Source organism: Bactrocera tryoni, chromosome 4, assembly GCF_016617805.1.
Source record: "Bactrocera tryoni isolate S06 chromosome 4, CSIRO_BtryS06_freeze2, whole genome shotgun sequence".
NCBI classification, from domain to species: Eukaryota; Metazoa; Arthropoda; class Insecta; order Diptera; family Tephritidae; genus Bactrocera; species Bactrocera tryoni.
In genome coordinates, this window is record NC_052502.1 from 7,436,740 (window position 1) to 7,453,057 (window position 16,318).

The following is a 16,318-nucleotide window of genomic DNA, read 5'->3' on the forward strand; positions in this document are numbered from 1 at the left end:
TATTTTTTTGTATTATTTATTTATAATAACCATAATTTATTTTTCAAATAAGTACGTGCTTTTAAAAATATATATGAAAATAATAAAAAATACTTCTATTACGTAACTTATTATTTATTTAATTCGGGAGTAGGGTTTTAAAATTTTTGTTTGAGTTTTTTTTTTGTCTTAAATGAATGCAAGAATGTTGTTATCAAGTCGATTGGAGCAAAATTGTCGATGTTATGTGTATTTTTATACCTGTCTTATGAACGTTTTATATCAGATTTTAAAACCGTAAAGTCTTTTTGCCATAACTCATATTTTCCAAGTCGAATCTCTCATAACTAAAAAAACTACTGCATCGATACTTTTGCAATTTTGAACGCTATTTTTAATCTTAGCGTAAAATTTACTAGACAACGATGGGGAGTTATTTTCAAAACTGGTTACAACATTTTATTTTTCAATTAAAATTGTACAATTTTTATCTGCAAAATGTTCCAAAAGGATAAAAGAAATTAGATTTCGAAAAATACTTTCTGGGTTACTAAAGATAAACAATTATCTAACAAATGAATCTCGGTTTCGAATGATGCAGCTCTCTCTTTTTTCCGAGACACGTTCGAATATTTATTATAAAATTACTATTTCCACATAAGTACGTGCAATATACAATATATAAATAACAATAAATATTTTGACACGTTACTTATTATTTATTTAAATGAACAGGGACCTATATTAGGGAAAATAACTGGTATTGAATTTTATTAAAAATACTTGTAAAAACGTTTATCGTTTGAATTTGAATTTCATTTAAATATTACATATTCAATAACAATAAATGGAATATAAACATTAAACGTGTAGCTAGCACCCTCTAATTATGACAAGTCATATTTCCGATTGAAAATAGAAATATACATACATGTATGTATGATGTATGTATGTATATATACGAGAGTAAATTAAAAGGTACAAATGTGTATATTTTATATTAAATATTTGCATAAATTACCTGCAAACTCAGCAGTTCCAGCGTATTATTACAAAGCACTGCCGAACCGAGTTAAGCAAACGGAAGACAATACTGCAACACAAAAGAGACAAGAGTCAAAGTCAGTCAGTCGGTGGGCCACTCAGTTAACAAAACCAACAAAGCGACGGGCCAACAGAACGACCCTTCATTCTGGCAGCCAGACAGGCAAGCGTGTTGTAGACGGAAAACGAGACGAGAGACGTTGAACATACATGAATGTACGTAGAACGTGGATAACAAAAAGATCAGAAAATAATAGAAGAAAATAAAACCGAATCGCGAACAACGGAAAATACCAAATGCTCCACAGTTTGCCTGTCGGACTGTCTATAAGTTTGGATATCGCTTGCTCAAACACTGAATCATTGGTTGAAAGGTGTTGCAGACGTTGGAGGCGAACTGATGAGGTCACGAGACGTCGCTAAAAAAAACAAGCAAAGCAATAGCAACGTTTATGATGCGTTGCAATTACGCGGCGGAAACCACTTGCGGAATCTAACTTCCGAACGTAAGAACTGCATATATCTGAGTGTTTAAATGCGTTCTATATTTGTTTATCATAAAACTATCTTCTTATATTAATTGTAACTTTCACAAGGTTGTGCACCACTTTTATTGCCAACCTGAAGACATCACTAACAAGAGCGTTTCCACTGTTAAATTGAACTAAAAATTCGGTTATTACACCAATTGGCCTCAGTAAATGTATTAACTTTGCTAAGCTTGCATGAATAAGTTATTCATTTTCATATCACACACATTCACTTTTATTCACGCTTGCTTGCGCCGAATTTGCGTATGAAGTTTGCACTATAAAATTCAATTTAACTTTTTACTTTAGCTTCTTTTGGTATTTCAGCTCTTATTTCTTTTACACTCTACTTCTTTTCTTCTTAGCTTAGCAGCGAGTCACTGTTGCTTCATCACCGATTTACAGAAAAAACACTTTGGAATTCTTCATTACCTTGTTGCACTGCAATATTGTGCTAACAACCACTCTTTCGCACAGAAATTCTACTTTTTTGGAAGATTTAAAATTTTAGAAATTTAACTTTTTTGAAGAATTATTAAAAGAAATCCGACGGACAATGAAAATATCTGTTCGCCGTCTACTTTGCATACACACTCACACACATGCGCGCATACGTCAGCGGCTAGTAGATGAGAAAAAGTCAAAAACACCATTGCCAACATCCCAAGAGTCAGGGTTGCAACTGAGAGATTTATATTCAATGAATTCTTGCAAGTTTTTTAATCTATTACAATAGAGGATACAATTTAACTGCAAACTTTTTTCACTTCAAGATCATAAATTTTCCGAATATGCTTTTAATTGTTACTTACATTATCTAATTTGTAACAAAAAATATATGTCGGCTCAAAAATCTAGTTCAAGCCTTCTGTTTAATGTTTTTGCTAGTTTCCTCTGTATATAGAAAATAGGTTGTAATAAAATAGTTTATAATTAAAGCATAATCTAGAGTATTACTTTTCAGGTTATATGTTCGTCGATAGGTGAATATACAATAAAGTTTTAACATAATTCTATGTTTCGTTATGTTCTGCTACTATGGCAATGCAACCCTGCGAGTTTCGTCATTTGTACCAAATTCTAGGTGGGAAATTGACAGATGACGGCGCAACAGTCAAAAATCGAATGTTGTCATTTCAAGATATAGTTTGCATAATTGTCTAATCGTCGGAGTGTGGTTAATAAATGAATTATTTCAAGTGTTTCTAAATTAATAGAAATAAATATATGTTATTAAAAACCGCGGCTAAGCAACTACGTCGTTTTATTAAAGCAACTCGGAGAAGTGATATAATTTTGAGGAATAGCTGGTAGAATCTGGAATTTCACATGAATTGCAATAGAAGTCGATTGTAGATTCGCATAAAAAATTGTGGAAAAATAGAGAACATAAGCAAATTGAGGCAACAACAAAATCAACAGGTAACTAAAAGTCCAAAGTTAAAAGCGCAATATTAAAATGAGACGATTCGTCGTTTTGAGAACACAATTTGTATATGTAGATGTGTATGTGTATGCGCTACATAAGTAAATACGTACATATATATTGCAAATGAATGGGGCTTTTATGGAATTTTACCATACGTGCATACATATATGTAATAAATATATGCTTATAAATAGGGCAGCCTTTGAAGAGCATACAAGTTAACCGGCTAAAAGCACAAAAATAAACAAAATTACACTAATAATAAAAACTTACGACATGTATTTATAGTATATAATAAAGTTAAATTCGCCCATGTAGATAAATATTCTTCGGACTAATGCATTGGCAGTAAATTGAATCATAATTGAATAAATATACATACGTATGTACAAAGAAATGATTGTAGGTAAATATGTTTGTCATTCACCAGTGCGAAAACGTTCCGGCTCTCCACCGGTGACCCTGCACTTGTCGCAAATTTATTGATTAATTTCCGCTATTGCTATAGCATGTTATCTTTTGGGCCCAGTCAACAAACGCCGAAGTGCCACATATTCTCGCCAGTCGGCGATTTCACCTTGCGGCCACATAGTTTTTGTATTTGTTTTTTTTCTCTTGATTGATATTTATAAGCATAAATATGTATTTAAAATACTTGCTTAGTTGCAACTTTAATTTAATACAGCTTTTTAGCTCTGCATAATTGTTTTAATATTCCTTTAGTTAGTTTATTGGTTATTGGGGTGGTAAAAGTAATATTTAAATATTTTCTTCCCATTTCTAAAATCACCTGTGCACAGATAATGATGGTTTATTGATTTTGTATAAAAATTGTATATAGAAAGGTCATATTTTTGAGCAAAGTTTATTATTGTTGCATTTTATTTATTCATATCCTATTATTCGTTAGAAGTTACTCGAAATCGGTATTGTTTAAATTTTTTTTCTTGTTTGTTTATTATCAAAGCACCTTTGTCCATGAATTTCGATTTTGTTTTGTTTTTGCAAAACTAGTTTAAAAAATCACGCGCTTTGCAAATAAACGAATTCGACTCATACTTTGCAAATAATACATACAAACACTATTAACCACACCAGCATTATTTTGAAGCAGCTTTTTGATTTAAACACACTATAGCTGGTGTAAACTTACCTAACTACACATATTGGAACTAGTAAATATAGATAGATATGTTTGTGCATACATATACATTTGTACATACATATAAAATCATTGATGAAATTCAAGTAACGCTGACTACGGAGATTCCATGCCTAAACAAGTGCATACATACACATTTCGGGGAAAGACTGTTTATAATATATGTATTTATATAATCCGATTTAAAATGTTTACCATACTTTATTCTATAGCTAACCAACTTATTATTGTTATATTCATCAATTCTGTTAAAAGCCCTCTTGTGGGTTATGCCAGTATAAAAAATATCATTTATAAAATGTATTTTCATTAATGTGGTTAGTTTCTGATCTAAAATTCCAAAATCTTTCCAATAAAAAATATGCTTTTTAAAATACAAATATACTTTTTAAAATATACATACAAATGTACATATATACATATGTATATGTATATACATATACATATTTGCATCGGAACTTCACCACATTTTTCTGTCTGATCACTTCATTTAATTAATCTGATAACAGTTGGGTATACTGAAACAAATATGTATGTAGAAAAATATATTCACGCTGTCAAAACCGTGAGTAGTATTTGATTAAAAATACACATACTATGTCATTTTCAAGACAATTGATCGATGTGCATTTCTTAAATTTACCGTCATTGTTAAAAATGGAGCGTAGAAAATTATTCTTTGAAAAAACGTTGATACATCTTATCTAATATTAATCAATTGTATAGAAATAGCTTAAGATTTCGCTTGAAAATGAAAAATGCATCTCATTTATACAATGACTAGAAGTTCAATCAATTTTTACCAGTTCTAATACAGATACGGTTATTTATCCGGCCATGATCTGTCATTTTGGCATTCACTTCAAAATAATTACAATTAATTGTAAAAATTAAAATCATCAATCTCAAAGTTACTTTAGCTTTAAAAAATTCTATTCGCAAACATTTTTTCTAAAAATAAGCCTGGTTTCACGCGCTTTGCATATTCGCAATACTACATGCTTTCCACATTATCGCCAACTTTTCACCTTTCCCCGCACTGATTAGTGTCTAAAAATATAAGCAAGCAAATTAAGTAAAAAAAAAGAAATAAACATTTTGGGTGTAATTGAATTATCGCTATTGAAATATCATGTACCATAAATTTTTCAGACAGTCTGACTTGCGTTTAATAACAAATACACATTCATATGCAAGTACGTTTGTTTATCGCTGTCACACGTAAGTAGATACGTTGAAAGGTACGTAAGACACATGTACATATTTGGAATGGCGGGCGGAAGGCAGCTATCGAAATTCCATCGTCGTTAGAGGAAAGTTTTGGATCGCATAAACACATTTATACTTGCACATATGTGTTTGCACGTTATCGCCGAAAATTTTGTCAATCATTAATGGCAATTTGAAGTGAGCTGCTATATGAAGCTTCTAGAAGGGGAAGCAGCTAAAATAAAGAAAATATCATAGAATAATATCTGTGATTAGTTAACCAATTTTGATATATTAATTTAGTCAGGATGAGGTCACAAGTGTCGCTACTTACTAATTGTTTTATAAGTACTTTTGTCAAAAATAACGAATTATGTTATTTTAGCACATATTGATTGCTTTTTGATTTATCATTGCTTGAAGTGAACGCTCACTTGAAGCTGCCTGCTTTTTAAACAATTAACGCCCGTCTCCTGCATAAAGCTGTAGTTTGACAGCTCTCAGATAATTGTATACGAAAGTACGTACATATATATGTATGTATGTATGTACATAGTAAGACATTTCACACAAAAAATATAGCAACACGATAATAATTGTACATTTACGAAAACAAATACCAGCTGTCGGTAATCATAAATATACAATTCTTATTAAATACGTTTCCTTGCATTTTTTGAGTTATAAAAATAATTTTCAGTCAAATCCGACTTTAGACATGATTTATTAATAATCGAAGTGATTGTGCTACTCTTGGATTTAATAAATGTTACTAGCGTACTTGCTCTGTTCTAATGGTCATATTAGATCTGTTGCGTGAACATAATTAAAGTTGTAATATTGATATTCAATTCAAAGTCACACCTAAATAGTTGTTGTAACAGCTGTTTTAAAGCAAAATAATCAACATACGAAATTAGAAAAATTAATAGTGAAAAATTATTTTTATACCCTGAGGAGGAAACGTTTGAAACCCTATAAAATATATGTATGTACATATATGTATAAATAATCAGCGAGTTCGACTGAGTCGATTTAGCCATGTCCGCCTGTGTGTATGTTGCCGAACTAGTCCCTCAAGTTTTCAAGATATCGATCTGAAATCTCCCTTCTTTTTTTTTCTCCCAAGAAGCTGCTCATTTTTCGGCACTTTCCGAAAAAATTCTTCATATTGGTTCACTATAGCTTCCATATAAACTCAGAGATCAAAATCAAATTCTTATAAGTGAACTTCAGCTTCGATGCAACCGAAGTAAACGTTTTTTCTTGCTCGTATCGCAGACATGCACAATACTACATATTTGCAAATTATTTTCCGTTTTTAATCAACTATAGCAAGATCGACGCAGTTGAATTGAAATGAACGTTCTGTCAATGAATTTTTATTGTAAACAAAAAACAGCTGTCTATTGAATTTGCACAAATATAAATATAGAAATAATATTGCAGCATTTGCTTGAAATTATTTTTAATTTCTCTGAAAATTCTTTTAAGTACGATTTTAAAACAATTAGGTTACTCTTACAACTTTGAATGGTTTTCGAAGGTTTTGGAAGGTATTGGTTTCAGTGGGACGATAATTAAATGAAACAAAAAAATCCTGTAATCTCAGGAATTCAAGAGCGTTTTCCATATCACGTTCCAAACGATCCAGAACTGTACAATATACCTGCTGTGCTCGTTTACTGTATCGAGTTATCAAATATTTCATCCAATTGTAACAAAGAAATAATTTTCATTTCATTTTAATTTTTTTTTATTGTCAAATCACTCAAATTGTTTTAATCTAAACGACAATCAATAAAAGCCGTGTTATTTAAATAGAAATAAGTTAGGGATTACCTTTAAATCCTTGCTATTCCAAGTTTAAATCGCAAAATAAAGCCACAATGGTAGAATGTTCGTTGTGCTCGTTGCTGAATTTTCTATTCAATTGCGTCTACCATGTGATCAGTTGCGCTTTGGACTACCCGCTCATTGTGATGGCGCTCAGTCTCCTAATAGCGCTGGTTTTCATCATTAACATTCATACGGCCATGTTGATTTGTGATTTTCGTTTTCCGGGTCGTGGAGCCTCAGGCGGAGGCAGTTGTGGTGCAGGTACAAGCGGTGGTGGTGGTGAAAGCAAAAGCTCCATGAATTTTGATTATGGTCCTGACAATGGTACGTTGAATTTATGTGACAATGAAAATAGAGTAACTTTCACTTTTGCTTCAAAATCTCTTGTTCGAACCCGCACACCCGAAAGGACCACACAATTGGCGTTGCTCGGATACGAATCAGTCACCCATAAATATTATCGATGAGAACGTACAAAGATTTCCCATACGTGAGTTACTCTGCTGGAATCACTACGATGATTTACCCAATGGCATTATGCTGGAGAATAACGGACATACAGGTTTCTAAAACTACTTTATCTGGTATTGTGAAATACTCTACAACCAGTAACTTTCTTGCAGTTGTGCTGCGCGCATGCTTTTCGGGCAATACACCCACCGTCAGCGGAGCTGATCTGCTGGCCTGTTACACCTTTGTTGAGTTATGCTTTCGCTGGAGTCTGCTGAGCAATGATGGCTCAGAACACATGCTGAATTATCGCAAATTTCCATTAGAACTGCAGGTTACATCTGGTTGATTTTCGTTTATTCGGTAGCTTATAGGACATGTTTCTATATTCCTTTAGGCCATGCATCGCACCGGTCCGAGCGGTGATTGCACATCGAGTTATGACTTATTAATGGTTGGCTACTTTTTCGAAGTGTCGGCGAATAACCCTTACTTGGATCCGCTTGTACAAAATTTACATCGTATACAGAAACCCGGTTCCAAAATCGAAATTCCACCTTTTCCACTCTCTTATTTACTATATCAATTTCGTACCGGCTTTTACAGTTATGGCGGTTCGCTGACTGAGCCACCCTGTTATCAAGGTGCCGAATGGTTTCTCTTTCCCGAACCCTTAGCGATTAGCGAACGCCAATTGAACGAATTCCGTCAGTTGCTCTCGAAGGATGGTAAAACACGCATTCTGCGCAATTCACGTCCTGTTCAAAGTATCAATTGCACGCGTGTGGTCAACTTAAATCAATATAATCCCATTGATGCTTACCAGATGGAGCCGCCCGTGTCTGAGGTGCAGGGTGAGGATGAAGAATGTTTTGAATAGAAAGAAGTTGCTATGCCAAGCATGAAACACTCAGGATCTCATATAATATTCACTTCTATATTTGTAAATTTGTTTTACAAATAGCGAAAATATATACCGCGATTAAGTTTATGTATAAATGTTTTTTTTTATTTATTTTTTTAATGTAAACACAAATACTTGTCGTTTAGCAGTTCTTTGTCTGACGCGCATGTTTCGTGGTGTTGTTATAGCGACAGAAAACATCGCTTAAATATTTTGAAGAATACTGTTATTGACCGCATAAAATTCTGAGTCCGTTTCAGTTACGTGGACCCAACTGTCGAAGGAGTTCTCAAAAGTTCTCCAAAATATATCAAGCCTGAAAAACAAGATGTGAATACAAAATAGTTTATTATATTTTCTTTAGGTCCATACATAACAACTTGTTTACACTAGACTTTTGTATTCTGACAACTGACATGGTCTGATAACTTCTTTTCTTGCAGACATTTTTTCTTTAAATTTATTTTGTGATTTGGTTTTTAAGTCATATAAATATCAAATTTATTGTTTTAGTGTGGTTTCTTTATCTTTCAACTACACTGGCATAATTACATTTATAAAAGAGGTCAGCTGATTTTGAAATGGCGGAAGCATCTACCATACGTGCGCGCATAAAAGAACATTTTTATAAATTATTTTTTAGATGTTATCTAAGGTAAATGATAACAACTCAAGTAGGATGTTAGGATTATTTGCGAACTTGTGTATGGTTTACCAACTCTTAGCGGTGTACTTTGTCTCTGACGCTTATCAAAAACACACGCATACATATGTGGGCTTGCTTTTTTAATTTTTTTGGCACCCCAAGTCGATCATATGATGCAGTTTTAGTATTGCCATAAACAAATTCTGTGACGTCTTATTCAGCTAAATAGCTTGTTAACGAGATTGGCTATATTGGTACTAACTTTCACTGATATAATTGTTTATGATGAGAAATTTAGGTGTGATTTATAGTACTCTCAAATCTTTGTTGATAATTTGCCGAACATTGCGGAACAATCTGCTAAGTGGAAATACCAATATAGTGCTTAATATAAGTTATGAGTTACAAAATGGTTTATATTTAGGTATATGAAGTCCGATTTACGGCTACAAATAGTTAGCGGTTTTTTTTTTAACTTAACTGCGATCTTTCTTTTATTTTTTGTGCAAACATCCCATTTAACATATATCTGTTGATTATTTAATGATTTCGAAATTCTTCCTTCCGATTGAGCGAGCAAAACAGAGAAAATTGAGAGCGCAATTTGACATTTCCGTTTGTTGAAAAGCATTGTTGCCAGAAGCAAAAAAATCACAAATAATAATTGTCGATACCACGCGTTAAAATGCAAAGCTTAAATTTGTGAAATGAATAATTTGCCTTATCAACGCAAACATTATTATCACTACCGCTAAACGTTAATAATTTAAAAATAAATAGTTAGTTTACTCATGCATACTTCACATTTATGACAATTTCCTTTTAAAGCGCTTTTATACTTAGATGACTTGTTCAATGAAATCATTACAAATAAACCATAAACGCGAATTATATGTTACACTCAGAGTCCGCATTGTTTTTAAAATCTTATCAGCTTATCGTTTAAATAAGATAAGTACGGTATTTGTTGTTATACAGCGTAAGGTATGATTTCCGCGATAAGCTTCTACACTACTTAGTATAACGGCCCATGGCTCTTCCTGCAAATTCAATGCCAATAAAGAAACAACTCCGATAAATGTCATCCATCACCGTCGTCCATTAAATAATTAATTGCAAAAAAGTGTTGTGAACCTTAAAATTACTCACTTATTCGTATGCATTCGTGTTTAGAGCGTTTGATCGAACGTTTGTGCAAATCGTAGGTGCGTCCGGCCAGCTGACAGCAGTGGTTCTATAGAAAGCCTGAAAGTGCAACGACAATTACATAGTGCAACGAGTTGATATGTGCATAGGCAACACAACACTAGGTGAATAATTGAAAATGCATTAAATATTAAAAAAACTGCGGTTTAATTGAGCGAACGGCGAACGTTTCGCAATGGCATCAATGGGAATTACTAATAAAAAGTACGGCAACCTAGCAGCACGTCCAATGCCGGTTTGCCGGTTCGCCAAGACAACTCGAATTTTCAATGTGCTATTTTATTGTCTCATTTTCGTCGTTTAAACGATGTCTGTGTTGTTTATGTAACAATGCGATGTTGACGCGACGCTCGTCTGTGTTGGCGCGGAATCATCAGGTGTGTTTCATTGCCCAATTGCCGGTTTGACGTTCTTGCTGCCGCATTGCAATTTGGTGCGCTGTTCACTTTGTTGCTTGATTCTTGTAAAATACAACATACATATGATTTATTGTTGTTGCACTGCATAGTTATTTAAAATCCATAAATTGTTATTAATTGAAAGTAAGGAATGGAAATTTTTTCGAAGAAGCATTGCAATAAAGAAAAGCTTGTGTAATTTTGTGCGCTTTGACGGACGTGAATGTTACGTATACGCAGTGTACATAAGTGTGCTGTTTGCCGTTGGCCATGACACCGTCTAGCAAAAGTGAAATGAAAGCAAATTTTAATTTTAGATAACCTCGAAAAAAATAAATATATTTATTTATCTGGTGACTAAAACCCCACAATGTTATCAAGAGAAAAACCTTAGAATCAACGTCTTTTTTTTTAATTAACTTCCGTGTTATCTTTTCGTTATGAAAAAAATAAAATATAAATGATAAGAAATAAATGAGGCTGTGCACGTTCACCAACACCTAGTGACCTTAAAAAGCTTAGTGTGGCTTATTAATTGATAAAATTGCAAATAAAAGTAAGAAGAAAGCAATACAGACGTGAAGCCTATGAAAATACTAATAACAGGTTGCTTGAGGTGCTATGAGTTATTGTGATTTTTAGTTCTCCGAAAAAAAAAAATTCTGAGTTAACAAGCAAAATAAATTAAAAATATACTTTTGCTTGGCATTTATGTATTTGTAAAAATGTGTGTGTTTTAAGTAAAACAAAATTTATAAAAATCATATTGCGCTGTTCTATTAGAATAGAATGCAATAGCAGTGTCCGTTCAGGGTATCTAATTGAGTTCATTACTAGACAACAGATAATTCGTTAAACCATAATTCTTCTATTTTCGCTATTGGAGGAGCTTCGCGTAATTGTTTGTATTTTAAATTTTCTGGGCGATTTCGTCAGGGTATAATCACAAATTATATTCCAAACTCTTTAAATCTCCCGAGAATGGGCAAATAATAAATACAATTGACTTGCTAATTTATCTTCATTGAACAGAAGAGTTGTTTATGTTAGAAAATTGCTTTCAGTGTTAGTGATCGTGCCACAAAAGTTATTTTTATAACCTGTACAGAGTATATTAAATTTTCCTCGAAATTTGAAACACTGAGGAAACGTCGACGACCCTATTATATATACATAGGTATGTATATATATATGTATGTATATTGCATTTAAATAATGAAATTTTGCACACGCTCTCCCCAAAAAGCTTCACATTTGTCAGAATAGCCTATATCGGATCACTGTTGCATATGTATAGGAAATGTGAAGGGCATTATATCTTCAATGCAGCCGAAGTTAACGTTTTTTCTAGTTTTCTTAACATTAGCTTCCCATATATCACAGCGGAGCTAAAATTATAAACCAGTTGTGACTAATGACATTCCGCATGCTTTAAATACACGGATGCAATTGGCTTAAAAGATGAAATCACAGTACTTTGTAGTATAATACTTCAAGCACGGTGTACTAGCACCTTTAGCTATCTTCAGTTTCACAACTACACAGTGATTTACAGCCACTCACGTGCCATACTCTTATAATCCTATGTTTAGTTGCTGGATAAATGAATAATTCAAACACAGTGTCATGTTTGGCGTCATTTTCAAAGCCAACACTTTAATAATAGATAATAAAAATTAATATTTTATTACTTTTTTAATGCGGGCGTAATCAAAACACGCTTAGAAAATAAGTACTTAATCTCCTATTTAGATAGAGCACCTTTATATAGTATATATTTGTTTAATTTAACCGGTATTACAATCAGACAACATTGAAACAGTTGTTGTTGTTGTTATTAAAACAAAAAAAATAGTATTTGCCAATAGATAACTAGCCGCACGCCAGGGAGTGTGATCTAGTCAGTTGGTAAATACAAATAAGACGCGCCTCGGCATTGACGTTACGGTCAGCGTTGACTGTCATTATTGTACGTGCAAACGTACTTAGTTATTGAGTGAATTTATAATAGCACTTCACTTGAGCAATTCAATTGATAAACGAGCTATCAACGAGCAACGCGGACATAAATACAAATTACATTGTGGAAGTGGCGCGTAAGGTACGGCCAATTGGTCACGCCACGTCACGTTAATGCCTTGGACACTTTCTATACGGTTTTATCTTACTTTGCGACACTTAGTGGTGTCATCGAACAGTAAACCCCCAATCAAGCACACGATTGTTCACGCATACACACTCATAGCTAAGAATCGGTGTAAATAAATACAAAAATAAACATTACGTGACACGAAATGCGCATAAATAAACAAAACAACTACTCATGCCGGCATTTATAACGAAATAACCGTTATATAAATAAAAAAAAATATGTGCTATTAAATTACTCCTTGTTATAATAGTTTATTATTATTAAATATTGTTTTTGTTTTTGTTTTTGTCGCACTGAAATAATTTTTTCGCTGTAAAATTTCATTTGCAGTTCTTGGTTACTTACAATTGATACTTCCTTTGTGAACGTGTGACCAATAAAATTCGCCATCACGTCGCAGTACGCACTTTTAACCGTTAAACACATTATTTGTGTCTACAAGGTGAAGAAAAAATTCAGCGAACCAGTGAACAATACGTAGATTATACGCGAGCACAAGCATTCAGCATAGCGGAGAAACAACCAGCGTCGAGAGTCAGCACTAGTCATAGCCGCATACGCCCTGTAGTACCACTGCAACGACGCTCCAATACACGCCACACTCACACACACGACATACACATATAGACGCCTAAACACGCACACACCCACACAAGATGCCAGTGCAATCTCCTATTGCAATCAGCAATCGCGCTATTGAACATATCGACGATGTCGATCCGCTGGAATATCATGGCCATTGGGAGCCAGTGGGCATAGCACGCGTCCAAAACACCGGCACCTCGGCAATGGTGACATTCGCCAAACGCCAACAGCAGCCATACATTAAAGGTGGTTGCTTGCATGACAACAAATATATATTTGAGCAGTTGCATTTCCACTGGGCGGACACGGACGAGTCGGGCTGTGAGCACACGCTGGAGGGTGTGAAATACTCGATGGAGGCGCATGCCGTACACTACAATGCCAAGTATAAGAATTTTGCTGAGGCCAAGAATAAACCGGACGGTTTGGCGGTGGTGGCTTTCTTTATACAGGCGTGCGGTGGCAAGGATTGTCCAGAGTTCAAGAAGATCACTGAAGGCATACGCATCGTGCAGAAGATAAATACAAGCGCTTCGCTGGATTCGGGTTAGTAACACGCACACACATTATTTGCATGCATGGATTTTTGTGCCTAACAGTTGAATTTATTGTTATTTTCACAGATTGCTTGTCCTGGATTGGTTTGCAGGAGCTAAGCAAACATTATTACACATATAAAGGCTCGTTGACTACGGCGCCGTACTTTGAGAGTGTCACTTGGATCATCTATCGTACGCCGATATACGTCTCCAAGGGGCAGGTGAGCATGTCGATAGAATGTAGTGTTGTTTTAGTGGAAGTGTGATTGGTATAATGGCACTAAAGTCCACAATCAATTTTTTGACAAGTTTATGTGTATTAACAGCAATACTGAGCGAAGAGGTGTATAATGTTTTCAACGGTCTAAAAGAAAACCTGACTTTATAACATAATTTCTCCACAAAAGTCTCCAAAAACTCGTGACAAAATTTCTCCAAAAAAGTCTCCAAAGTCTTTTGTTTCGAATAATCGATTTTTGAACCATATAACGGTAATAAGAGTGCAATAAACCTCTAAAGAATGTCGATAGAAAGTTAAAATTTTGATCAGCTTCAATTTACCAATGTGGGCATGGCACCGTCCATGTGTATATAAATATAAGAACACTTAATAAAATGCCAGAGGGTACCAAAGTTTCGCAATTTGGCCTAGTATTTTTTTGAAATTATTTTTTTTATTTTTTTCGAAGATCCAACTTCGACCTACATATATAGAATCATAAAAGCCTGACAAAAAAGTATACACTATTGAAATAAAATAAAAACGTAGAATATGGCTATTTTTTATTTTTTTTTATTTATTTTTTTTTTTAATGAAGAACACTAAACACAAATTCGAACTTCGAAAGCAAATATTTCGACTTTGGAGGTTAACTTCGAAAAACGGTGACTTTCATTTTTTACTGTTAATTTAATCACTCGAAAAAATTGGTACCCCGAAAAATGTCGATTTTGTAGTATAGTGTAATATATTGTATCAAAAACATATTCGAACACACTTCTTTAGGCTATACTTTTCTAATATTCTTTTTTAATTTCGTTGTATATATTTTTTTTCGAAATTCTAAAATTTTTCGATTTCTTTCGTATTTTCCAGGTGCAAGTATTTCGCGATCTGCAATCATGTCCGAAGGATGAAAGCAAGAAGATAGTGAACAATTACCGTGAAATTCAACAGCCACATAAAGATCCGGAAATCTACTTCGCGCGCAATGCCAAACCAAAGTCGAAATTATGATCTGTTGCTGGGCAGCAAGATTAGATGGACAAACATGAACACACGCACCTTTACGTATATATCACGAACCGACAAAGCAGACGGAATTGAAGTGTTAAACAAAATACATAGCTTAGCAAGTCACTTCTCACACGCAAATATAATTTTACTATGCATGCCTGTAGTTGCAGTTAGGTTGGCACTTTCGATGTACATCCAACGCACACACACACACCTATATAACGTTGTGTGCTTAAATGTACAACCACCGACGCACTGGACTACCCAACATAGCTCTGTCACTGAGTCATATGCATTTTATTGAACACATTATTACACATATACCCACTTTGGTATATACCATGTACGCATATTTGTAATAATCACCGCTATAACTAAAAGCAAGCGTTTACTCGTGCGGCGAGTATGTAAAACCAGCGGCAGCCTGCAGAATGCTTATGAGTTATCGTTTATCGGTTGTTGTATAACTAAATTCTTTTTACTAATAAATTATGTGATTTATCGTTGCAAGACAAGGCGCTCATCGTGTGCTATCTCCGGGTATTACTTACCTCTAACTCTAAAATACTGATACAATTTTTTCCTAAATAATAGTATATGCTACTTTTATTTAATTTTATTATATTTATGTAACTTGTGTAGGGTCTACATATGTATATCGATGCATATATGTATGTGTAGAAGCAAGCAGAAGCGTCTAAAAAAAAACAAGAAACAAAAAATCATTCCTCATAGTTAAGGATTTGCAATATGGAATTTTGTTAGAATTAATCTTTGTTTTATTAAATGTATGTGTATGTGTGACATACCATTTTATCACTGTTTGTATGTAATATATAAAGCTTGTTACGAGGAATTGTCATATTTTTATATTCTAAAGACAAATAAGCAAATAATTTGTGCCGTTAGTACATAAATATATTTCCAAGAAATATAAATAAATGCTAAAGAAAATATTTAATATTATATAAATATAAATGTATGTAAGAGTGGTGTATTTAATATGGTG

At 33.6% G+C, this 16,318-nt stretch overlaps 3 protein-coding genes across 6 annotated transcripts in view; 2 read left to right on the plus strand and 1 right to left on the minus strand.

The window, feature by feature from the left end:
• The window catches only part of LOC120774139 (rho-associated protein kinase 1), a 28,375-nt gene extending 26,254 nt beyond the window's left edge, over nt 1-2,121 (minus strand). Inside the window, exon 1 of one of the 2 annotated variants that reach the window (XM_040103526.1) lies at nt 1,986-2,121. The gene's annotated coding sequence lies outside the window, so the exon portion shown is untranslated. The other variant, XM_040103529.1, reaches the window with a different exon arrangement.
• A 559-nt stretch (nt 2,122-2,680) lies between these two features.
• Nucleotides 2,681-15,930, plus strand: LOC120774818 (carbonic anhydrase 2). Of its 3 annotated transcripts, none has more exons than XM_040104622.1 (4): nt 2,681-2,975; nt 13,279-14,079; nt 14,157-14,293; nt 15,169-15,930. In XM_040104622.1, the coding sequence occupies exons 2-4, from the start codon at nt 13,605-13,607 to the stop codon at nt 15,307-15,309; spliced, it is 753 nt and encodes a 250-aa protein (XP_039960556.1). In that variant the 5' UTR covers nt 2,681-2,975; nt 13,279-13,604; the 3' UTR covers nt 15,310-15,930. The 3 variants fall into 3 exon arrangements, with proteins under 3 accessions (XP_039960556.1, XP_039960557.1, XP_039960558.1); XM_040104623.1 differs by lacking the exon at nt 2,681-2,975 and adding an exon at nt 10,405-10,502; XM_040104624.1 differs by lacking the exon at nt 2,681-2,975 and adding an exon at nt 10,633-10,775.
• Nucleotides 7,125-8,618, plus strand: LOC120774817 (putative carbonic anhydrase 3). The gene is made up of 4 exons (XM_040104621.1): nt 7,125-7,516; nt 7,602-7,754; nt 7,816-7,976; nt 8,040-8,618. The coding sequence occupies exons 1-4, from the start codon at nt 7,243-7,245 to the stop codon at nt 8,520-8,522; spliced, it is 1,071 nt and encodes a 356-aa protein (XP_039960555.1). The 5' UTR covers nt 7,125-7,242; the 3' UTR covers nt 8,523-8,618.
• Nucleotides 15,931-16,318: the final 388 nt, after the last annotated feature.